The sequence below is a fragment of the Esox lucius genome, chromosome 20 (genome assembly GCF_011004845.1).
Source record: "Esox lucius isolate fEsoLuc1 chromosome 20, fEsoLuc1.pri, whole genome shotgun sequence".
Classification (NCBI taxonomy): Eukaryota; Metazoa; Chordata; class Actinopteri; order Esociformes; family Esocidae; genus Esox; species Esox lucius.
This window is the reverse complement of record NC_047588.1, coordinates 11144243-11169533: the sequence shown is the minus strand read 5'-3', so window position 1 is coordinate 11169533 and position 25291 is coordinate 11144243. Positions and strand designations below refer to the sequence as shown.

At 42.8% G+C, this 25291-nt stretch overlaps 1 protein-coding gene across 2 annotated transcripts in view; it reads left to right on the top strand.

Annotated features, from left to right (window-relative positions):
- Positions 1 to 24981, top strand: part of iglon5 (IgLON family member 5) — a 134046-nt gene extending 109065 nt beyond the window's left edge. Inside the window, exons 1-8 of one of the 2 annotated variants that reach the window (XM_034288927.1) lie at positions 1448 to 1526; positions 1768 to 1910; positions 2217 to 2449; positions 6732 to 6851; positions 11783 to 11914; positions 12403 to 12523; positions 13326 to 13477; positions 21233 to 24981. In XM_034288927.1, the coding sequence (XP_034144818.1) occupies positions 1897 to 1910; positions 2217 to 2449; positions 6732 to 6851; positions 11783 to 11914; positions 12403 to 12523; positions 13326 to 13477; positions 21233 to 21336 (876 nt within the window). In that variant the 5' untranslated portion in view covers positions 1448 to 1526; positions 1768 to 1896 and the 3' untranslated portion in view covers positions 21337 to 24981. Of the gene's footprint in view, positions 1 to 1447; positions 1527 to 1767; positions 1911 to 2216; positions 2450 to 6731; positions 6852 to 11782; positions 11915 to 12402; positions 12524 to 13325; positions 13478 to 21232 lie in introns of those variants that run through there. The other variant, XM_034288926.1, reaches the window with a different exon arrangement.
- Positions 24982 to 25291: the final 310 nt, after the last annotated feature.

The window sequence follows — 25291 nt, the reverse complement described above, 5'->3', positions numbered from 1 at the left end:
ATGAGGGGACAGCCAGAATGAGGGGACAGCCACGATGAGGGGACAGCCACTGTCAGGGGACAGCCACAGTTAGGGCTGGTGGTGCTGCAGCAGTCTGCTTTCTGCTTGGGTCTCTTGGCCAGCCTAGCGGAGCAGCAGCAGCAGGCAGCGCGCTAATGTGATTATGGCTTTTAGCTGGAGATTTTAAGGCACATTCTCCATCCCTCTCCATTTTTTAAGGAGCCATAAGTTCTTTCCTTACAGGCCATGTGCTGTGCACACACAAACACACACAAACACGCACTTATGTATTAGTATATATTTAGTTTGGACTCAGGAAAAATTGGCAAGCTTACTGCATATTGGCTACAGCCTACCACAGTGTGTTCATGTCCCCCGTAGCTCATAGAGCATGACACTTGCAATGGCAGGGTTGCCGGTTTGATTCCCACAGAGAGCAAGTGTACGAAAAAAGGATGACAAGTATTTGTATTCACGACTGTAAGTCACTCTTGATAAGGTCGCCATTCAAAATTACTTAAACGTGAATGTTAACAAAGACAAACCTCTGGCTCTTGACTGCACTGCGTTTCTTCTCATAAGTCACAGGTTATTAAGCCTTGGAGGCAAGGCGACGACAGCAGCACAGAGATATTAAGGACACGTTGGGAAGGGAGAGATGGAGCAGATTGGCGGGGGACGTAGAGGGAGGACATCCTAATATGGGCACCGTATGGGTGGACTTGAGGCGCATGCTGACATTTGGCACGGACAGGGCTGGCGTCATGCTGGGCACTTGCCTCAGCACGTCGCTGCTAAGATAGCACTGTTCACAGGGTCAGTTGATGCACATTTCTGGAAAAATTCAAGAAGGGTAAGATTCAAGAGTGCTGTATATAATCGCTTCAGTAGTTATCGTATTTATTTATTTTTTTCTGTCTGAATGTGTGTCACCCCCCGCACATCAAGCCCAGTTTTCCATTTAGTTTAATGCGTGAGTTTGTGTGTGTGTTTGTGTGTTTGTGTGTGTGTGTGTGTGTGCATGGGTGTGTGATTTGTAGGCATGGTGAGTTTTACTCGCCAATTCTTTCCTGTAGCCGTTGCTGTCCCCTCATTTCACGCTCTGACACCTCTGCGTGAAACCTCCTCTTCCCCTCTGCTCATTATCAACACTGTTCAGTGAGAGACACACACAGGGCAAAACCAAATATTTATTTGAATAAAACGACGGGTCAGTCCAGACGCTACAACACCTTTCTTTGTATATGTATGATTTTCCTTCACAAATAACTATGTAAACCTCCAAAGTCACCCGGGCTGATCTGGATCAATGTGGTACTGAGCACCGAGGAGTCTGGGACGGCGATTAGGGGATTGGGGAATTGAGAAAGCGAACGGACCGTCTGTTGTTGTTATAACAACATTATGCTCACAATTCTCCCTCTTCCCCTCTCGTTTTCCTTGGCAGGGCGAAGTGTGCACGGAGTCGAGTCCGGCCACCTGCCCGACAACATTACAGTCCTGGAAGGAGATAGTGTCATTCTGAGGTAATTCAAATGATTCATCTGCACCTGATAATAATGTGTTCCAAATGTTGATATTTCACAAGGCATCGGATTTGACTTAATTGCCAAGTCACTGTTAGTGGAAACTCCATGATGTAGACCCCGACTAGGTCATATATATATAATATATATATATATATATAAAATAAGCAGCTGATTTGTCAATATGCTGTCCTTTGAGGCATTCATCAATCAACATTTGAACCATTACACCCACTGTCAGGTGGCATTCCAATTCTTCTTGCCATCACTGTCACCTCATATTGCCTAGCCATGGACACACTGACTGCCACAGGCTCCTTCAGTTACCAGACGAGGCCCTTTGATACCTCCAGGCTTCCCTGTCCAGTGGATGGGTGATTTAAGGTAATGCAGTGTCAGGGGCACATCTGAGGCCTGTCCTTTGGAAGCTGTATGATCTAGCTCATAGATATGTTCTACCCTGGCCACATCAATTAAATGTGACCACTCAGGCCTATCCTCTCCTGGCCTAGGTCCCCAGCTGAAGCTTGTACAGACATCTAGTGGTGAAAGACAGTACTGTACTCATATTCCATTTATCTCATGCTAGATGTCCCAACTCGAAACCCTTTCACTAAACTATGTTACTATATTTGTTCACACATTAGCACGTAAACTCCCCTCAGGATGTGCATTTTGTTCCTCTCTAAGGTGTAAGATTGACGAGGAAGTGACCCACAAGGCTTGGTTGAACCGCTCCAACATCCTGTTTGCGGGGACGGACAAGTGGTCGCTGGACAGACGGGTGTCCCTGATCAACAGTAATGCTAGCGACTTCTCCATCCAGATTGAAAAGGTGGAGGTGGCTGACGAGGGGCTGTACACCTGCAGCTTCCAGGCCAGCAACAAGCCCCGCATAGCCCACGTCTACCTCATCATCCAGGGTGAGCCTCCGAGGACCTGACCGGGAAGGGCGAGGCTTGGGAAGAACAAATATTTGCATGTCCATCACGTTCTCAAATCATCCCAGTGTGGTCGGGCATTAGCTGTGCGGATCCATGATGTGTAAAACATTCTAATTTGGTAGATATTTACAAATCATGGGATGTTCTCTGTCTTTGTCCAAAGACTGCATTCAGAGTAAAGAAACAAATGTTATTGTTTGTCATATTACATTATGATAGTTTTATTTAGATAAACAAAAGTTGTACCAACATTTGCATCTAATAAACATTTTTATATTGAAATTCAAATTTTCGCCCCTCAACTTCCGAGGTAGCATGGGACACTTCTATGTACTCCTTGGCGTTAATGAGGTCTAAATACAACTGTGTTGCTCAAAATGTGAGTAGTGATGTTGGAGGTCACAGGAAGTTTCCCAAGTAGCAGAGACAAGTAGCACCCATGTTGTGTGCTACACTGGTTATCAAAACCCTTTTGTTTAATAATAATTTGAACTGGCTGGCTCAGCTTTGCTGTAGGCAGGCTAATTCCCATGATTTTCAAACTTCAGGCTATTAATTTATAAAACACTGTACAGTAGCTATGAACATAGTCTCATTTAGGTAATTACAAGTGGAACAGTTACAGTGGATATGTAAAGTCTACACACCCATGTTAAAATGCCAGGTTCTTGTGATGTAAAAGAATGAGACAAAGATAAATCATGTCAGAACTTTTTCCACCTTTAATGTGACCTATAACGTGAACAATTCTATTGAAAAACTAACTGAAATTTAGATGTTTTATTTTTTTGGCTGCATAAGTGTGCACACCCTTAAACTAATACTTTGTTGAAGCACCCTTTTATTTTATTACATCACTAAGTCTTTTTGGGTAGGAGTCTATTAGCATGGCACATCTTGACGTGGCAATATTTGCGCACTCTTTTTTGCAAAAGTGCTCAAAATCTGTCTGGGCTCTGGCTGGGCCATTCCAAAACGTTAATCTTCTTCTGGTGAAGCCATGCTTTTTTTGGATTTGGATATGTGATTTGGGTCATTGTCGTCTTGAAAGGTGAATTTCCTTTGAATCTTCAGCCTTCTAACGGACGCTTGAAGGTTTTGTGCCAAACTTGCCTGGTATTTGGAACTGTTCATTATACCCTCCACCCTGACTAAGGCCCCAGTTCCAGCTGAAGAAAACAGCCCCAAAGCATGATGCTGCCACCACCATGCTTCACTGTGGGTATTGTGTTCTTTGGGTGATGTGCAGTGTTGTTTTTACACCAAACATACCTTTTGGAATTATGGCCAAAAATGTTTACCTTGGTTTCATCAGACCATAACACATTTTCCCACATGCTTTTGGGGGACTTGATGTTTGTTTTTGCAAACTTCAGCCGGGCTTGGATGTTTTTCTTTGTAAGAAAAGGCTTCCGTCTTGCCACCCTACCCCATAGCCCATTCATATGAAGAATACGGGAGATTGTTGTCACATGTAGCACACAGCTAGTACTTGTTAGAAATTCCTGTAGTTCCTTTAATGTTGCTGTAGGCCTCTTGGAAGCCTCCCTGACCAGTTTTCTTCTCGTATTTTCATCAATTCTGGAGGGTTCATGGTAATGTTTTTTGTGCCATATTTTAACCACTTATTGATGACTATCTTCACTGTGTTCCATGGTATATCTAATGCTTTGGAAAAAAATGTATACCCTTTACTGACTGATATCTCTCAACAATGAGATCCCTCTGATGCTTTGGAAGGGCGGACCATAGAACAGCTGAACTTTATTTGTCAGGTGATGACTTTAAATTATGCCAGGTGTGTATTGACATCTATTTAACATGAGTTTGAATGTGATTGGTTAATTCTGAACACAGCCACATCCCCAGTCATAAGAGGGTGTGCACACTTATGCAACTGGGATATTGTAAGGTTTTTATTTTTCATTTTTCCCCCTCGAAGATTTCAGTTAGTTTTTCAATATAATTTTTCACATTATAGGTCACATTAAGAGTGGAAAAAGTTCTGACATGATTTATCTTTGTCTCATTCTTTTACATCACAAAAACCTGGCATTTTAACAGGGGTGTGTAGAATTTCTATATCTACTGTATGTTTGCTTTGGCCTGAAAACAATGAAACTGCTGTCCTTTTTAAGGTTGACTTTAATCCATAACGACCATCACTTGTTGTTCTATTAACTTTAATTCATGACAATAACTACATTTAAAAAAAACAAGAAAGCTGGCCAACTGTCTAGCCCTGTTGCCCTGAGGATACAATGTTTTGACAGGTCAAGACGGTGATTTTTTTTTTTACTTACATATTATGCAAATGTCATTTAAATTAAATTGTTGTCATGATAATTGTTGTATTCTGAATAGACCCTTAGAAAAGATATCAAGAGCTAAAAGTAACAAACCATGTGGTGTTTATAACCCATCTGTTGTGCAGCCTGCCAAAACTTCACCATCCCCCGAACACTGGATCTGAATAAGACACATTACACTACATTACATCAGTTTGAATGTACAATATAAAATATTCATGCCTCAGCACCTAGCTACGGTTAACTAGACCGATGGAAATAGTTTTAGAACAGATGTGTTAATACCGCCACATGTTGGGTTCTTTTTAAACACATCCGTGACCAGTTTGAAACGACAGGTGTTGTTACTTATAACACATCTTTTCTAAGAGTTCACTTTAATCAACATGTACCAATTTAAGCATAATTCGTTGAAAGAGTCATTAACTTAATGGTTTCAATCCAGCAATAATTAACACATAATTTTATTTTACTTTACTCAAAACAAATGCTAGGTGACCTTGGGCCTTTGTTAGTGCCATTGATGTAGACCAGGGACAGAACTAAACAGCTAACTGAGTCCTTAAATAAGAGTGCCCCCCCAGTCCATATATTTGCACTAATGCAGGCTTATCTCAGCACTGTGTGAAGTTTCTACATTCTAGGGTAAGTGGGTATGGCAGCAGGGGGCGGCTGTACAGGGGGCTGTCCAACCGCCTGATAATTGACAGTGCAGGACCAGGGCTGGGTCTGTCGTCTAGGCAACAGCGGAGTGAGTGAGAGTTTGACTGATTCTGAGTGACATGATTTATTGGCGCCCAGCCGCTCGGCTGAGGGATTGCAGACCTTTTTTCCCTTGCATGTGTCAATTGTTATGTACATTCTACCTTGTGTACTGGCATATCACAGAATTACAAGACGGGCGGAATAAAAATGAAAGAAAAATTGTGGTTTACAGTACATCAACCAGCCAGGGCGTACACACACACAAACACACACTCACAACATGCTGCTGCGTTGATAAAGAGAGTGAGTGAGATGGGCAGGTTCAGAAGGAGACTGATTGTGTGTGTCCATGCATGCGTGTGTGTATGTATAGGCAGAGTTCAGGCACCATTTCCTGGGACCATTCACACATCAAATGTGTCCCCCTGTAAGTCGCTTTGGATAAAAGCGTCTAGTCAATTGTGTATATTGTATTATATTATATAGAGTTCTACTTGTAGCATTAATATAGCATTCGCTATCAAATCTTGGAGCAGTGTTCACACAGCGCAGCAGCCAAGGCCTTTATCTGCAGGGCTAAGGCTGGGCTCACAAATGGCCGTATTTCCTTGATTTCAAGTCTGCTCCAATTTCAGTCCTAGCCACAATATCATACGAAATAATTAAACCCCCAAGTAACTGCATCAAACATGGACAGCCTTGGCGGGCTAGTGGCGCCTCCAATCTCTGCTTTATGGTGGTGTATATTTTCCAGGACAGATAGTAAAGATCTGAATCCTGCGGTTGGACACCTCGCAGAAAAGTGCTCTCATGGCCAAGCTCATTAAAAGCAACGATAATGGGCCATTTAAATTCAAGGGCCATCTAGTTATCTATCTAACTATAAGCATAGTGCCTGCTCTGGAATTGCAATTTAGAGCGAAACAAGCATTTGATGGTGGTTGTTCTGTAAAAAAGCAACAAACAAAGCATCAAATAAAAGAGGGAGTTCTAGAAGGTTCTTTCCCATTAGTAAATTCTACACTAAAGCGAAGAGAACATTTTCTAGATCTGTTTTCCTGATTGTAGTCAGAGATACTATCTCTAATGTTTGTCATTATTAGGATGTATTTTTTGTTGCTCCCTGCTAGGATACTTGTCACTTTAATGCCATGTTGGTTTTGCAAGTGTACACAGTGAGGGGAGAGATGGCAGCTTATTTTTGTCCGCTCCTTACTGTCCCTGAAAAACACCTTTTTGTCTTCTAGTCCCAGCCAGGATTGTCAACATCTCCCAAGACGTGTCAGTGAACGAGGGTGGCAACGTCAACCTCTTTTGCTTGGCGGTGGGACGGCCCGAACCCACCGTCACCTGGAAGGACAACAAATGTAAGACAACCGTCCAAACACCCAGTCCATTGGTCTCTTTCCCTGGTGGGCTGCCCGATCCCATTCCCTGTACCCCACCTCCTGATGCCGTCCCTCTCCGCAGCTCCTTCCCTTGTTTCCCGTCAGTCCCTCATTCCAGTCCTTGTATTTGTCTTGTGCGCGTCCCCCTGACCTTGATCCCATTTCCACCACACAAACACATCACACCAGCCTCTAATTATCTGGGAATAAAGCGCGCCAGCCCCAATCATCAGCATCTGTCACCGACCCCACTGTCCCCGCTGCCGTCACCGTGGCAGCAATGCTAATAACAATGTTTGTCATTAGAGCACTATTTATATCTTCCATCATCATCCAAATAAATCTCATTGGTTGCCGGATGGTAAAATGATAAAAGGCCTAATACGCAAAGTCATATTCATTTAGATTTGTTCATGAAATGATTCCCATTACCATTTCTGGCAGCGTCTACGGTGGGATTTTACATAATTGATTTGATGTTGATGCCTCTTGTGGAATGCGTGTTGAAGTTACCCTGCTAGGTGTCGGCTAGCTTTAGCGCTGTGTTCCACCAGCAGTGCAACAGCTTTGAAGTCATTAGGAGTCCAGCTCCATAGCCCCCCCCCCCCACACACACAAACACACCACACCCTTAAAGAACATAACAGTCCCATGCTGTCGTGTTTGTCTGCGGACCTACACCATTTCTCCCTTGTCAGCCGTACAACACCCACCCTTACTCTCCCCCACACACCCATTCAGTTTGCAGTGTGAGATAGGGCTGCATTGTTATTCTGTGGGAGTCACTGCAGCGAAACCACGGTCTGCTGGGGGGAGTGGTGGTCGGGGTGGGAGGGAGGGAGAGGGAATGAAGAGCGTAGAGAAACACTGAGAGGCTGTGAACCATCTGTCCCTTATTCAGACACTGCAGTGGGTGGAAGACAAAGGAATGGGGGAGAGAGGTGAACTGACTGGGTGTACTGGGTCAGAACACACCTTCAACGGCCTCTCTTTTCAGAACCTGCAGTGGGGGGGTGGGACAGGGAGGATGGATGGGAGGGGGACAGTAACCCTGTACCTGGCTTTGTGGCCCAATATTGGCATCTCTGCCCTGGCCATTCATTAGTCCCTCATAGTCCTAGTCCTGTTACTCAATATACTCCTAGTCCTTTTCCTCAAACTACTCCTCATCCTGTTCCTAGTTATACTCCTAGTCCTGTTATTCAATCTACTCCTAGTCCTGTTCCTAGTCCTGTTCCTCAATATACTCCTAGTCCTACTCCTAATCCTGTTCCTCAAACTACTCCTCATCCTGTTCCTAGTTATACTCCTAATCCTGTTACTCAATCTACTCCTAGTCCTGTTCCTCAAACAGCTCCTCATCCTGTTCCTAGTTATTCTGCTAGTCCTGTTACTCAATCTACTCCTAGTCCTGTTCCTCAAACTACTCCTCATCCTGTTCCTAGTTATACTCCTAGTCCTGTTACTCAATCTACTCCTAGTCCTACTCCTAATCCTGTTACTCAGTCTACTTCCAGTCCTTTTCCTCAAACTACTCATCATCCTGTTCCTAGTTCTACTCCTAGTCCTGTTACTCAATTTACTCCTTGTCCTGTAACTAGTAGTAATTCGAGTCCTACTGCTAGTCCTACACCTAGCCCTACTCCTAATCCTGTTCCTCAAACTACTCCTCATCCTGTTCCTAGTTATACTCCTAGTCCTGTTACTCAATCTACTCCAAGTCCTGTCCCTCAAACTACTCCTCATCCTGTTCCTAGTTATACTCCTAACCCTGTTCTTAGTTCTACTCCTTGTCCTAATCCTCATTCTACTCCATGTCCTGCTCCTGCCCACTTCATCTCTCATTGATACCATCTCCATTGCTCAGTCACACGCTTATCATCTAACCCCTCTTTTCAATCTGAGACTTCCAGTCATTATCACTGGACATCCCATTAGACAAGACGCACACACATATTAACACAGGAAAATGCTCTTACTCACACACCTCTCAGTTAAATGCCAAACGCTCACCGAAACACGAACTCTATGCAGTTCGCTACGGATTAAAATCAGACTGCATTTTTTAGTGCATGAGTCAAACTCTAGCTGTCTGTTACCTGCCCCACAAATACTGAAACCACAGCAACATGTAACATCACACAGCCATTAAAACAAGTTACATTACCCTCCCATTGAAGCACATTGTATCATACAACAACTAAAACATGTAACATCACACAGCCGCTAAAACATGATCCATCTTTTGGGTATGTATTAGAGGTGTAGCGATACGCCTAACACAAGGCACAGTACACACATGTATTGCGGTTCGAGGGTCGTGGTTCAGTGCAGATTTGGTACAGCCCAAGAAGGTATTGTCAATTACAGAAGATCAGTTTTTAGTTTTTTGGTCAAAAGATGCAACACTAACCCAGGAATAATGTGAGCCATATAATGTCTGATAAAATACTAACATTTAATATTTTTTTTAAATGAACATAATTATTATTACTCACATTTGTGGTCTGCTGGAAAGCCAAAGTGCTGCTAAACATGAGATTCCTCTCTAAATTTGCCTCAAGAAAATGCCAGCAATAACAATCATGACAGGCACAAATGCTCTCATTTAAACAGAATAGCCTTTTTTCAGCTTAATCAAATGTTCAGTCTAAATCAGGGACACTTATTACTGCGACTCAAAAGGCATGTATAGACTGTGCTGGTCCTCAGATGTAAATGGTGCAGAAGAAAAGAAAAGTTCAAAACTCAAGCCCTGCTAGATCCTAGCCATGACCTTGGATGCCAATGCTGCTTTTGGGAATAAGGTCAGCTTCGAACCATCAAAGTAGTTCAGGAGGGATGGAACAACAACGGGTGTAAATGACCAACGTATGGCTGAGGCCAGGGGCAGGAGCAGCACAGTTTAAAAGTCACAGAGTCCAGGCTTTGTGGTGCCCAGAGTGCAGTCAGAACAAGGGTCAGGTCCCCGGAGGGCATGGCCTAAACCATTGTGCACTGCCAGGAACCCACCCCCCTTTTTCATGGTGGTACTCCATCAACTCCAATATGGCAAGCCGAAACAACCGCAAGGTAAACAATCAAATTGCTGAAAAAATGAAATGACTTTTCTCGAGGAGTTCTTGGAGGAAAGCCAAGATGTCCGCAACAGAGCTCAGAAAAAAAACTCTTACATGAACCAGCCACAAAGAAAATCTCTTACATGACACAGCCACAAAAATATAGTAAATGACAGAGTCACAAAAAGTTTGTTAAATGAAACAGCCACAAAAATATAAAGTTGCTACATGGCTCAGATGAGTCATGCCAGACACAAGATAAACGTTAAACGATACGTCTTTGAAACACTCTAAATGACAGAGACCCAAACATTTATTTAATGACACGGCTACGAGAAAATCATGCCAGAAGAACAATGTGAGCAGTGGAGGAAATGTTCTTGGTAGGTGCTGTTCCCAACTGGATAAACACCTGCATGGTTATTAAATGACACAGCTACTCAAATATGTTACAACACACATCGACTTAAACACAAGACACCCGGTCATCCTCCCACCGGCCCGGGGGTCTTTACTCTTTTCGTTTTCCAGTCTTTCTATCTTTTTTTCTGGACATCTCTCGTTCTGTCTCCTCTCTTTCCTTCCACAAATCTGTCTAAAATACATTAGACCAGTCTCTTAAAAAAAAATAATTGCCGCTCTCTTTCTTTTAGTGATTCGGAAGTCTGTCTTCTTTCCTTGCCCTTGCTTCTCTTCTTCCCAGCCGGCTGCGTCGGGTGCTGCTCAGCCAGCGTGGGCCGAGATGTCACAGGGGAGCTATATTTATTAAGCTAATAGAATGAGTGAATAACATTGCTGTAAAACCCCAACATGCCACAGCACCGTTCACTACAGGGTGGCAGGCGGCACGGAGCAGCGACTGTACCGTCTCTGCAGCAGCCGCAAAGCTCAGTAGCCGTGGCTAATAATCCTCCAGTATAATCTTCAATTAGAACCTCTGCGCTAATCTCTGACAGGAATTTTAGCTGCTGTTTAGTGAACGTGCGTGTGTTTATGCGAGTGAAGACGTGCGTGTGTGTATGTGTGTGTGTTTGTGCGTGGTGTATGTGTGTGGGACCCATTGGTCTACTGTCTGACTGGGTTTTGGTAATTTTTATTAAAGGAAAACTGAACAGCAATAAGTAGCGGATTTCCATGTTAGCGGCCAGATTATGTGTGATTCCGTGTTCCGCAGCCTGACTTCTTTAATGGAGAAGAAAGGAGACAAGCTGGTGTTGGAGCTTGTAGGCTGCCTGACAGACAGCTGGTTCTGTGAAGGCACAGTACGGCAACATATCCCCAACATTCCCTGAACATTCCCTAAAGGTTTATTCTATGTCACTGTCCTCATAACACCTCTACATCCATCTCCTTGCACGTATAAAATCAATATCTTCCTCGCCTCCATGTCTCCTCAACTCTGTAGAGATTTTTGATGTTGTCTGCATCGCCTCGCCAGAGGAAAACGAGGGCTGCCAAAGTGCAAGGCAAACTAATTCTCTTTTCAGTGCACAAGAGAGTTTTTTTCGACACCAAATAACAGCCACATTTTCTTATTGCATTGTGACGCACACGGTTTCCCGCTAGTGACCTCAGTCTGGCCAAGGTTTTAAAAATAAACCCATTTATTTATCTAGAGCCTTTGTGAAGTATTGATGTCACATTATTACCAAGCCCCAGTTTGGCCTTACCTTGAGTGCTTTATGGCTGTGGTACTCAGTGACATCCTAGCCATTCCACTAAGTTGCACAGATCTAAGATTAGTTTCCCAGCTCCTCCAATCATAAGCATTCGTATCTCAAAAAGGATTCTAATCTACTAGTGGCCTGTCAATGTGAACGGTAACCTTTGACCTATGTCCTGTCCAATCAGACGGCCTTATGAGCGAAGGGGAGTTCCTGGACATCACAGAGATCAAGCGGCATCAGGCGGAAGAGTTTGAGTGTGTCACCAACAATGGAGTGGCCCAGCCTGACATCCGGAAGGTCAAAGTCGTCGTCAACTGTGAGCATCCCTGAAAGACACACAAATACCACACGGTCATTATGTAACAACATCCCATTATGACATGATGTGTAAAAATGGCTGATAGAATCAGTTGTGTACATATCAAATAACTGATTGCATACGTGTTGGTCTTAGTCATTTGGCTGAATGTCACTGTATTTATCAACCTCAACCTCTTTTCTTTTGTATTTACATTTTAGTCATTTAGCAGATGTTCTTATCCAGTGCAACTCACTGTAAGTGCATACATTTTTAAGAACTAGGTGAAACAACCTCAGGTTTAGTACGCAGTGCATTCTAATTACATGTGCTAATTGACAACATTTAGTTCTGGAAAGTAGACCATACAAATTATGATAAAAATCATAAACAGCTAAGATAACAAAAGACAACAGAGGTGGTGGCAACCTTCTTAAATTTGAAGACGAGTTAGTTGCTTCTCAGCAACTTCTATGAGATTCTTTCTTTACACTTTCCTTGTTTAGACCCTCCCATGATCACAGATGTGAAGAACATGCCAGCCCACCTGGGCAAGACAGCCATTTTGCGCTGTGAGGCCATGGCAGTCCCTACGGCCTCCTTCGAGTGGTACAGAGACGACCGCAGGTAGGAGTTTTACCTTCATTGGTCTTTCTCTGACAGATTCCTGTAATACTAAGACCTTGTTATTGCTATCACACCCATTCATATATATACAGCTCCTGAAAAAATTAAGAGATCACTGCACCTTTGTCTTTCCTTTCCAAAAAAATTTAAAAGGAAAGTTTTGAATGAGGAACAGAAGCGTTCAATTTGCAGTGGTCTCTTAATTTTAACTCTTCTGTTCCTCACTCAAATCCTTCCTTTGGACTTTTTTGGAAAGGAAAGAAAAAGGTGCAGTGGTCTCTTTATTTTCTCCGGAGCTATATATATATATATCATTGTAGACAGGTAATGACTGGATTGGAAATTAGTAGTATGTTAAGAGCTCAAACTTGCCCTCAGAGGATACACGTGGAATGTGATCTGTAATGCCAATCCTGATCCAATCCTTTCAGATGTAAAGTGTAATTCCAAAGTGGAAAGAAAGGGAGAGAAAGAAAATAGTAAATAAAGGGACCAAAAGAGAAATAGAGAGAAAGGGACGGGTAGATATCAGAGTACAATGGGGCACGCCAGAGGTAGATTGAAATTATATTAGAGTTGGACATTTAGAATTGCCAGATGAGCTAGTGTCAGAAAGAAAGATATCTAGAGATCTCTGGAGACACATTGCTCCAACTAAAAGGTGTGATTTATTGTTCCCCCTCTCCTCCCTTTCTCCTCTCTGCCTTTCTTTCCTCTCTCTCTTTCCTCTCTTTCTCCCCTCTCTCCTCTCGGTCCTTTCTTTACTGTCTTTCCTCTCTCCTGTCTTCCCTCTCTATTACAGGCCGGTAGAAAGTGATAACACTCTGAGGATCAAGAATGAGAAGACACGTTCGCTGCTTCTCTTCACCAACGTGACAGATAAACACTTTGGCAACTACACCTGCTTCGCCTTCAATAGACTGGGATCCTCCAATGCCAGCATGCTGCTCTTCCGTTAGTCTTTTTAAGCATTTACACACATACACACCCATATATGCTGATAGAGACACATAGAAACACACATACACACCTATATATGCTGACAGAGACACATAGAAATACGCAAATACACTATAGAAAGGTTTAGGATCTGGATACGTGACTGATCACTTTCCTTTACCACTTTTTATGTGTGAAGACTTTTAGAATTTAATTGTAACAGTATTTAAATGATACATATTAGATTATAACACCAAAACACGTGTATCAGCTGCAACTCTTTTTTAACACAAGGACATTAATTGAACACAAGGTCTTCAGCTTCTCAACACTAGGAGTGTGGTTATCTCAGTCAAATCCATTCATTTCTACTTTCTGCCTGTTTGACATTTCTATTCTATTAGTTTTTATTCACACATAGGCAACCTTTTATGCATTGCATATCTCAGTTACCCTGCATCACATTCTGCTCTATTTTCATCATTTCCTTATACTCGGCCCTCTTTTTTTTACACATAGTAAACCTTTCATGCATGGCATATCTCAGTTGACTTGCATTTGCAGTTAAGTTTCACTTTGGGATCAGAGAAGATTGTGTTGCAACTAAATCATCACCTTTGTGGGCAGATTAAACTCATCATAACCTGTTTTCAAAAATATATTTTGTTGTCAAACTCACAATATAAAGCTTTTTTTATAAGGCTTTTTTTAGCGGCTCAAGCCATAAAAAGAAAATAACCAATTTATTTAAAAAAGCAGTCAATTTTTTTAATCATGTCAATAAATGGTTCATCCCTTTCCTGTACTGCCAAATTAATTGGATTCAATTTACAGATGTCACCTCTTTACAGACTGCTCATAAAGCACTTTAACTAGATGTGAAACAAAGGGTAATTAGAAGTGTTGGTTGGAAGTCTTTACCCCCTGAGTCAATACTTAGGGGAGGGGTGGGGGGGTGGAATGGCGCAGGATTAAATCTAAACAGAATTATCCTCATTGTAAAACCAGGGTTCAAATTCTGTTTGTGGATTAGCACTGGGGTCCCGTGGAGTGCAATGCACTGACAAGCACTGTTCAGGATAAATGATCAAATGGTCGCATTACCTTGTTGGGAGATGCTGTGATGAAGATAGGCCTTAATTACAAATAGAGTAGTAAGACATAAGGGACAAAAAACAGGTAAAATCAAAGAAAACATTGGCTTGCAGTCCCTGCCTATGAAAAGCATCCCCATAACATGTTGTCGCCTCACCCAACCGCATGGACTTCAGTGCTGTGAACAGGGCACAGAACATTACAGTCACACACATAATACAGTGGGGAGAACAAGTATTTGATACACTGCCAATTTTGCAGGTTTTCCTACTTACAAAGCATGTAGAGGTCTGTCATTTTTATCATAGGTACACTTCAACTGTGAGAGACAGAATCTAAAACAAAATTCCAGAAAATCACATTGTATGATTTTTTAATAATGTATTTGCATTTTATTGCATGACATAAGTATTTGATCACCTACCAACCAGTAAGAATTCCAGCTCTCACAGACCTGTTCGTTTTTCTTTAAGAAGCCCTCCTGTTCTCCACTCATTAACTGTATTAGCTACACCTGTTTGATCTCATTACTTGAATAAAAGACACCTGTCCACACACTCAATCAGACTCCAACCTCTCCACAATGGCCAAGACCAGAGAGCTGTGTAAGGATATCAGGGATAACATTGTAGACCTGCACAAGGCTGGGATGGGCTGCAGGACAATAGGCAAGCAGCTTGGTGAGAAGGCAACAACTGTTGGCGCAATTATTGGAAAATGGAAGAAGTTCAAGATGACAGTCAATCTTCCTTGGTCTGGGGCTCCATGCAAGATCTCACCTCGTGGGGCATCAATAATCATGAGGAAGGTGAGGGATCAGCCCAGAACTACACGGCAGGACCTGGTCAATTACCTGAAGAGAGCTGGGACCACAGTCTCAAAGAAAACCATTAGTAACACAATACGCCGTCATGGATTAAAATCCTGCAGAGCATGCAAGGTCCCCGTGATCAAGCCGGCGCATGTCCAAGCCTGTCAGAAGTTTGCCAATGACCATATGGATGATCCATAAAAGCACTCCACTCGCCGTGTTTGGAGGAAGAAGAAGGATGAGTACAACCCCATGAACACCATCCCAACCGTGAAGCATGGAGGTGGAAACACCTTTCTTTGGGGATGCTTTTCTGCAAAGGGGACAGGACGACTGCACTGTATTGAGGGGAGGATGGATGGGGTCATGTATCGCGAGATCTTACCCACAACCTCCTTCCCTCAGTAAGAGCATTGAAGATGCGTCGTGGCTGGGTCTTCCAGCATGACAACGACCCGAAACCTACAGCCAGGGCAACTAAGGAGTGGTTCCGTAAGAAACATCTCAAGGTCCTGGAGTGGCCTAGCCAGTCTCCAGACCTGAACCCAATAGAAAATCTTTGGAGGGAGCTGAAAGTCAGTATTGCCCAGCAACAGCCCCGAAACCTGAAGGATCTGGAGAAGGTCTGTATGGAGGAGTGGGCCAAAATCCCTGTTGCAGTGTGTGCAAACCTGGTCAAGAACTACAGAAAACATATGATCTCTGTAATTGCAGACAAAGGTTTCTTTACCAAATATTAAGTTCTGCTTTTCTGATGTATCAAATACTTGTCATGCAATAAAATGCAAATGTATTACTTAAAAATCATACAATGTGATTTTCTGGATTTTCTGGATTACGTCACTCACAGTTGAAGAGTACCTATGATAAAAATTACAGACTTCTACATGCTTTGTAAGTGGGAAAACCTGCAAAGTCGTCAGTATATCAAATACTTGTTCTCCCCACTGTACATTCTTGTCACAAGAGCACTTCATAGCTGCTGCAACCAGATTCCTTATTAATATAAATTACAGGTGATCTTCTAAATTCGGTCTCCACTAGCAGACATTAGTTGAATAACAACACAGTGAATTGTTTTCACTTTCAGTCAACCTGCTTACAAAAGCTGTACTTGTGGATACTGAAAAAATTTAAAATGTGATTTAGATAGCACAGTGATTCCACAGTTCAGTGATCGCTTTCACACATGAACAGAAAATGAGTGAACTGTGAATTTCACTTGCCATTGCTTGTTTGAGGGGAGAGGATCGCATGTCTGTGATGCCGATGGACCACAGAAACTACAGTTTAGGAACTGGCAGCCCACTTGCCAGACAAACTCCACTAACCTCATGTCTGGAATGGTTTGGAATGGTTCTGACCTTCCCTGGTTAAGGGACTCGTCAAATTCAAGGTGTCATAAAAAAGGAAACATTAAAAATAATGGTGTTGGATAGTTAACATTAACGTCTAAAGGCTTGGTTCTGTCGACATACTCGATGCACTGTTTGTCCAGACTAAAAGGTCAGTTCCTGTTAAGCACCATGCATCAAGCACTCTTTTTATCAGGCCCTTCTCATAAGGCTTGCAATCCCACAGTTACTCACTGGACTATTTTCACCATCTAAAGCCACATTCAAAGTCTTAACTGTTCTACAACCTTCTTTCCAAATACCGGGAGGGAAAATAATATTTGATTTTTGAGTTTGTACGTTTGCCCACTGACAAAGAAATGCTCAGTCTATAATGTTAATGGTAGGTATATTTGAACAGTGAGAGACAGAATAACAACTAAAAAATCCAGAAAAACGCATGTCAATCATTTTATGAATTGATTTGCATTTTAATAAGTGAAATAAGTATTCAACCCCTCTTCAAAACATGACTTGTTGGCAATCACAGAATTCAAACGTTTCTTGTAGTTGGCCACCAGGTTTGCCCACATCTCAGGAGAGATTTTGTCCCTCTCCTCTTTGCAGATCTTCTCCAAGTCAGTAAGGTTTCAAGGCTAATGTTTGGCAACTCGAACCTTCAGCTCCCTCCACAGATTTTCTATGGGATTAAGGTCTGGAGACTGGCTAGTAATGTGCTTCTTCTCGAGCCGCTCCTTTGTTGCCTTGGCCGTGTGTTTTGGGTCATTGTCAGGCTGGAATACCCATCCACAATCCATTTTCAATGTTCTTGGGGTCATAGGCAGCATTCCTCCTTCTCCAAACACGACGAGTTGTGTTGATGATCAAGAGCTCGATTTTGGTCTCATTCTGTGGACACAATACTTTCACCCAGTTCTCCTCTAAATCATTCAGATGTTCATTAGCAAACTTCAGACGGGCCTGTATACACTCACCTAAAGGATTATCAGGAACACCTGTTCAATTTCGCAATAATGCAATTATCTAATCAACCAATCACATGGCAGTTGCTTCAATGCATTTAGGGGTGTGGACCTGGTCAAGACAATCTCCTGAACTCCAAACTGAATGTCAGAATGGGAAAGAAAGGTGATTTAAGCAATTTTGAGCGTGGCATGGTTGTTGGTGCCAGACGGGCCAGTCTGAGTATTTCACAATCTTTTTAGTTACTGGGATTTTCACGCACAACCATTTCTAGGGTTTACAAAGAATGGTGTGAAAAGGGAAAAACATCCAGTATGCGGCAGTCCTGTGGGCGAAAATAACTTGTTGATGCTAGAGGTCAGAGGAGAATGGGCTGACTGATTCAAGCCGATAGAAGAGCAACTTTGACTGAAATAACCACTCGTTACAACCGAGGTATGCAGCAAAGCATTTGCGAAGCCACAACACGCACAACCTTGAGGCAGATGGGCTACAACAGCAGAAGACCCCACCGGGTACCACTCATCTCCACTACAAATAGGAAAAAAAGGCTACAATTTGCACAAGCTCACCAAAATTGGACATTTGAAGACTGGAAGAATGTTGCCTGGTCTGATGAGTCTCGATTTCTGTTGAGACATTCAGATGGTAGAGTCAGAATTTGGCGTAAACAGAATGGGAACATGGATCCATCATGCCTAGTTACCACTGTGCAGGCTGCTGGTGGTGTAATGGTGTGGGGGATGTTTTCTTGGCACACTTTAGGCCCCTTAGTGCCAATTGGGCATTGTTTAAATGCCACGGCCTACCTGAGCATTGTTTCTGACCATGTCCATCCCTTTATGACCACCATGTACCCATCCTCTGATGGCTACTTCCAGCAGGATAATGCACAATGCCACAAAGCTCGAATCATTTCAAATTGGTTTCTTGAACATGACAAAAAGTTCACTGTACTGAAATGGCCCCCACAGTCACCAGATCTCAACCCAATAGAGCATCTTTGTGGTGTGGTGGAACGGGAGCTTCGTGCTCAACTGCAAGATGCTATGCTATCAATATGGGCCAACATTTCTAAAGAATGCTTTCAGCACCTTGTTGAATCAATGCCACGTAGAATTAAGGCAGTTCTGAAGGCGATAGGGGATCAAACACAGTATTATTATGGTGTTCCTAATAATCCTTTAGGTGAGTGTATGTGCTTTGTTGAGCAGGGGGACCTTGCGGGCACTGCAGGATTTAAGTCTTTCACGGTATAGTGTGTTATCAATTGTTGTCTTGGTGACTATGGTCCCAGCTGCCTTGAGATTATTGACAAGATCCTCCCGTGTAGTTCTGGGCTGATTCCTCACCGTTCTCATGATCATTGCAAAAAAAAACTAAGACCACAGCACCTTTTTCATTCCTTTCCAAAAATGTCGAAAAGAAAGCTTTTGAGTGAGGAACAGAAGGGTTAAAATGAATAGACCACTGCAAACTGAACGCTTCGGTTCCTCACTCAAAACTCTCCTTTTCAACTTTTTTGGAAAGGAAAGAAAAAGTTGCAGTGGTCGAAACTTTTTCCGGAGCTGTATTAAATGTTGAAACTGAGACAATCAATTGTTTCCTGAAAAATACATGTCCACTTTTCTGATACCATGCTGCATTCATCTTGCCGTCAATTCACACAAGATTCTGCATGCTTTTAGAGCTCACACCCCCAAAACATCAGTGAGCCACCACCATGCTTCACACTGGAGATGGTATTCTGTTAACTATAGGCCTTCTTCACCCCTCTCCAAACATAGTGCTATGGTTGTATACTATAAAGCTCTATTTTGGTCTCATCACTCCAAATTACAGTGTGCCAGAAGCTGTGACGCGTGTCAAGGTGTTGTCAGGCATATTGTAACCAGCCTTTTTTGTGGCATTGACGCAGTAAAGGCTTCTTTCTGGCAACTTGACCATGTAGCTCATTTATGTTCAAGTATCGTTGTATTGTGCTCCTTGAAACAACCACACCGTCTTTTTCTAGAGCAGCTTGTATTTCTCCTGAGGTTACCTGTGGGTTTTTCTTTATACCCCGAACAATTCTTCTCACAATTTTGGCTGAAATCTTTCTTGGTCTACCTAACCTTTTGCTTGGTATCAAGAGAGCCCAGAATTTTCCACTTCTTAATAAGTGATTGAACAGTACTCACTGACATTTGCAAAGCTTTGGATATCTTTTTATATCCTTTTCCATCTTTATGTAGTTCCATTACCTTGTTACGCAGGTCTTTTGCTAGTTATTTTCAGCTCCGCATGGCTCAGTATCTAGCCTGCTCAGTGCATCCACGTGAGAGCTAACAAACTCAATGACTATTTATACACAGGCACTAATTGCAATTTAAAAAGACACAGGTGCGGGAAATTAAAATATAATTGCCCTTTACACCAGTGTGTGTCACCTTGTGTGTCTGTAACAAGGCCAAACATTCAAGGGTATGTAAACTTTTGATCAGGGCCATTTGGGTGATTTCTGTAATCATTGTGAATAAAAAAGGAGCCATAAATTAATAATAAATGGCTTAAATCACTATCCTTAAAGAAAGAAGAGTTTTTTTTGAATGATCGGTCATATATTCAAAATCAATGCCAAAAACGTATGAGTTTCACTATAGGTGAAACTGACTAGGGTTGAGTCATCGGACAGAGACTTGCCGAGGTAATGGGAGAGCTAGGGAATGAAAGAAGAAAGGGAGGAGATGAAGGGGCTCACTTAAGATGGTAATGCCGGAGCGTGGAAGACGGGGGGAGGGAGGGCGAGAGGGAGACACTGAACCCAGTGTTGGAAATTGCTCATTGTAATGGGCTGATGCGAGACGGGAACCGAGAGAAGGAGAGAAATGACAACTTCCTGGGGTAACAGGACAGAACCAACCAAGGGATGGATTGAGAAGGAGATGGAGGGAGGAGGAGAAATGGCCAAGAGAATCTCTTTGGCGTAATGGGGCGGCAAATAAAGAGATCGAGAGATGAAAAGGGAGGTAGGGGGATGGGGAGACTTAGAATTAGAACTGCCTGTATGCGCTAAATATTTTTACAGACCCAGAATTTTACTTGGTGTTACGGTGCTGCTAGAAATAGACAACACATAGGATCATAACCAATGCCAAGTTGGCATACAGTATCTTCTCCATTCCTCGCCCATTCCTTCATTCCCTCTTCTGTTAGAACCGATGTCCATCGTTTATCCATCTCCTCTCCTCATTTCTCCTGATTTTCCCTTTCCATCACTGAGTCTGGATGTTCTGTCTGTGTAGGACACTGTGCCAACATCTTCAGATCAATTTGGGGGGTGGGTTTGGGGGGGGGGTTACACTCTGTAACTGTCAATGCTCACACTTCCGTCTGCTATATTATTTGACCTCTGTCGAATTTCTAACTTTCTGAATTTCTAACTTAGATTTTCTTGTTTCATTTTGCCGAACAAATGATTCTCCTCTCTTGTTTCACTTGGTTCCTCCCCCCTCCCCCCTCCCGATAACTGATGCCTTTCGTCCTCTCCGGGTTGTCCCTCTGCAGGGCCAGGGGCTGTAATTGGGCGAGGCGTGGCCCTGAACGCGGGGGTGAGTGCTGGCATCGTCTTCTGGCTCTGCCTCTCTCTCTCTCTCCTAATGAAGGTCTAAGAGCTTTTTCCCAGAAGTCTTGTCCCGTCTGCAAAAGGAGGAAGGAATTTCTTTAATTACGAACCCATCACTGTGAACACAAAGAATATGCATTATTCCAGGAGCCATTGACGCATCGCATCGCCCACACCCGTTCACCTCTCTTCCTTACACTGCTACGCCTCCTATAGGCCGTCTTTAATGCATCTATACCTCCACCACCATCAAACTGTTCTCTTTCTTCTCCCTCTTTCCCCGAGGGTCACCATGGTGATGTCTGTAATGTGTATAATAAGAATGATAATTGTGATAATGACTGTAATTGAGAGAACAGATTTTTAACACCAGTATGACGCTATTATAAATCTAATCGATGACTGATCAACACTACTGTTGGTCTCTTGGAAATTACTGTTAACTCAACACAACTATTTGCAGCTGGAAAGTCTGTATAAAAACAACTGTTGGTTATGATGATGAAGATGATGCGGGTCAGGTGACCTTGATGAAAGCTGTCCATTGGCCATTTGGCCCTGTGACATTTGACCATGTGATGATACGAGTACAGTGTAATTACAGTTAATAACCGTGTGGCAGTGAATCTGATGCGGCTGCTACGGATGATGTCAAAACCCACGGTGGATGTTGGGGGCTCTATATAGTGTTTGCCCTTCTAGCACAATCTATGGAATCCAAACCGAGACTAAGCATGTGAAAAGACGCCCGCCCAACGCCCCGTCCACCCGTTACCCCCACCCTCCATTGCTAAGGTGGTCTGTGCTCTTCCCTGTGTAAATATGATGCAGTACAAAGACCATGCCGTGACTAGAGGCAATCTGTTTAGCAAAACAACATTACCCATCAGCCTCTATTGCAGTCTTCATAAACAGGAAGGGACTGAACAAATAACAATGGTGTCTCCTGCTTTGAAGTCCGTTGGCCAATCATCCTCCTTCCTTGTCGCTTGTTGATAGCATGTACCGGTTAGAAATGTTCCTGTCGTGAAAACCATCAACACCTGCCGTGTCCGTTTTACTGCAAGGTTGAACTGCTAATACTTTTTTGGTGTTGATAGTAATACTGATGATGATGTTAATAAGTATTTCAATAAATATGATATTAATTCCATTTGAAAAAAAAGAACACAGGCTACTCCAGAGTTGATGACAAGCCAAGTCCGCAAAAAAAAATATTTTGTACTCAATCGCTCTGAGAAATCATACTCATTGAACAATGATGACAAAAGGTCAAGTCAAAAAGTGATGTGCTCTATTTTGCCATGCCAAGCTTTTTAACAACACTGCAAAGTCGATAGCAAGGGAGACTTTTCATTCAAAAGAGTCCACAGTTAATGGAATGTAATATCATTTGTAAAAATGTGTGTATTTTAACCTTTTTGTCATGCTATTAGCTGTATAATACATATAACACCGCATTACAAATATTCCACAAATATACCCTGCATTCATAATGTTTCACTCTATCTGACTGAGTCAGATAAATGACCTGAACTGTATGTGTAAGAAGCAGCGTCCCCGTAAGTCAGTCAGGGTCTGTACTGCAGGGCGTGAGCCACAGAAGATAAAGACGTTATTAGCCGTTACCTGTGGCTGGCTAAGCAATAGGACCTACTCTCCCCGCCTTCCCCTGTGTCCTTCCCGCCGGGCCAAGGACGGGCCCCATTAATCACTTTCAATCGTGGCCCTGACAGGATCCCCCTCAAGGACACCCTCGTCCCTGTAAAGCAGGCATGCCACGTCCTCGCAACCCACCGTGTGTGGGCCCTGATTGAAACCCCTAGGGCTCAATTATCCAGCCACTTCATAGCACAGATCAGCCACAGTGAGGTGTACTGCAATGCAGCGATGCCATTGACACACCTTGTCCAACCGCCCGATCGCTGTCTCTGTCACGTGCTGCTGGGTCTGTGTGTCTTATGCAAAATTCCCAACAGACAACCTGCCTTCCTAAAGAGAAGCCACTAGCTGACTAGCCACAATTCTGGCGACCTTTAGGAAATACAAAAAGTCGTTATTCTGCAAATCGCGTACGCTTTTTCTCCCCCCTTTGATTTAGCCTAAACAGGTCACTAACAATCTATAAGAGAATTCAGCATTCACTGTGGTAATACTGTACAGTATCCTAGTGACTGAAGTGATGTAAGGTTAAGTGTGAATGTCCATTTTATCAGGATGCAAGTCCACAAATGATGTTGGTCTCATTCAGTAGAGTGAGATGTTTTCGTCCACCTCTGTTGAAACCCATTGCCCTACACATTTAGTTAATCATTGGGTTCTCTGGAAAAAGCCACAAACAGGACACGTTTTGTTCATTTAGCTATGGTCATACTCACAGGACAATGATGGGTTTTTCGATTTTCAAGCACAAGAGCAGGTTGTTATGGTCAGTGCTTCTGTTTTTCTTTCTTAATCACTCTTGATCTTTATCTGACACTTTCGTTCTGTTTGTCTTCTCTCGTTCATCTCTTGTGGACAGATTCAAACCTAAACCTTACTGTTGATCTGTCATGTAACAACAGTTTGTGTGAGATAAAGAGCAGGGTTGTTCTGGTGCTTTGGATGAATCACAGTTTTGCAGGTGTTGGCATCTTTGAATTTCCTTAAGGGGAGAGGAAATTGGGCCCGTTGAATAACCCATAGTAAGTTGCAAAGAGAGAGGGGTGGACCTCTTTCTGTCTGTTTTTATTCCCTTAAGGATGCATTCCAGGATTTCTGGCGACTGGTTGTTAAATTGGTGCTGTGGAGACAAAACCGTTCCCTAGAAATGGTGTACTATGTCACATACAGTATGTGATGATATGTGCCCCATGTTATTAAACCATTTGCTTTCAAACTAAGAATAGCATATTTAACTGAGGTATTATGTGTACTTGTAGAGTATGCACGTATAAAAAAAAACATATTTTACATCCTGCCCAAAATGGGAGGTTTAAAAACAATAGCTTGTTATGAAAAAAAGCGGAATGCATCTTTAACACTTATGGACCCAGAACTTAATCGAGCGTCTGACCAATTAGGTGATACTTTTGTTCTGGGTTAAGCAAGATTACTGTTTCACATACTCTTTTCAATGTCCGCAACCAGTTCCCTTTGTCAGTGGCATTATCATCTGTATGTACTTATTCTGTCCTTAAAAAAAAAGAAAAAAGAAATTAGCAAAAAATAAGGAAAACATACTGTCATGTTTCTCAATGTGGGTTTGAAAAAAAAAAAAAAAAAGCACGTAAATGTTCGTTATGGGTGGATTTTGAAGAAATATCTGTATATTGTCTTTGGGTTTTTGGGGTAAAGGAAAGGCTGGGGGATATGTTTTTACATCCGTGGAGTGGGTGATGACGTGGAGGATGGTGGACATTTGTAATAACCTCAATTGAGTTTGAGCGTCTCCATGAGTTCTCCATGAATTGCATCAGACTGGATGGTGCAGAGGCAGAGGACTGGAAATAAGGGAAGGAAGGAGGCGGTGAATAAACCTCATGGGTGGGAGTGCGAGGACTTGTTTGAAAGCACCCTGTACATACACAGTGGGAGGAAAAAGCCCAGACTTGTCCAGACAGAGCTCTGAGCCAGAGGGAGATGGGATGACTCTGACCAGACAGTAAACTCTCCATTGAGGAGAACAATAAAAAAAAAAAAAAAAAAATAACATTGTGCAAACGCTCAATAGGAAATAACAGCTTGGATTTCATTTCTAATGTGAGCACCATTTCGTCTCTCCTGGGGGAAATAGTACACAATAGTGTTGTTAATGATTACACTGTGTAATACGACTAGCCTTAGCACTGCATTTAGAAGCCACATTGTCTGGCCCACTCAAAGTGTCTGGCCCACACATTGTCTGGCCCACATTGTCTGGCCCACTCAAAGTGTCTGGCCCACACATTTTCTGGCCCACATTGTCTGGCCCTCTCAAAGTGTCTGGTCCACACATTGTCTGGCCCACTCAAAGTGTTTAA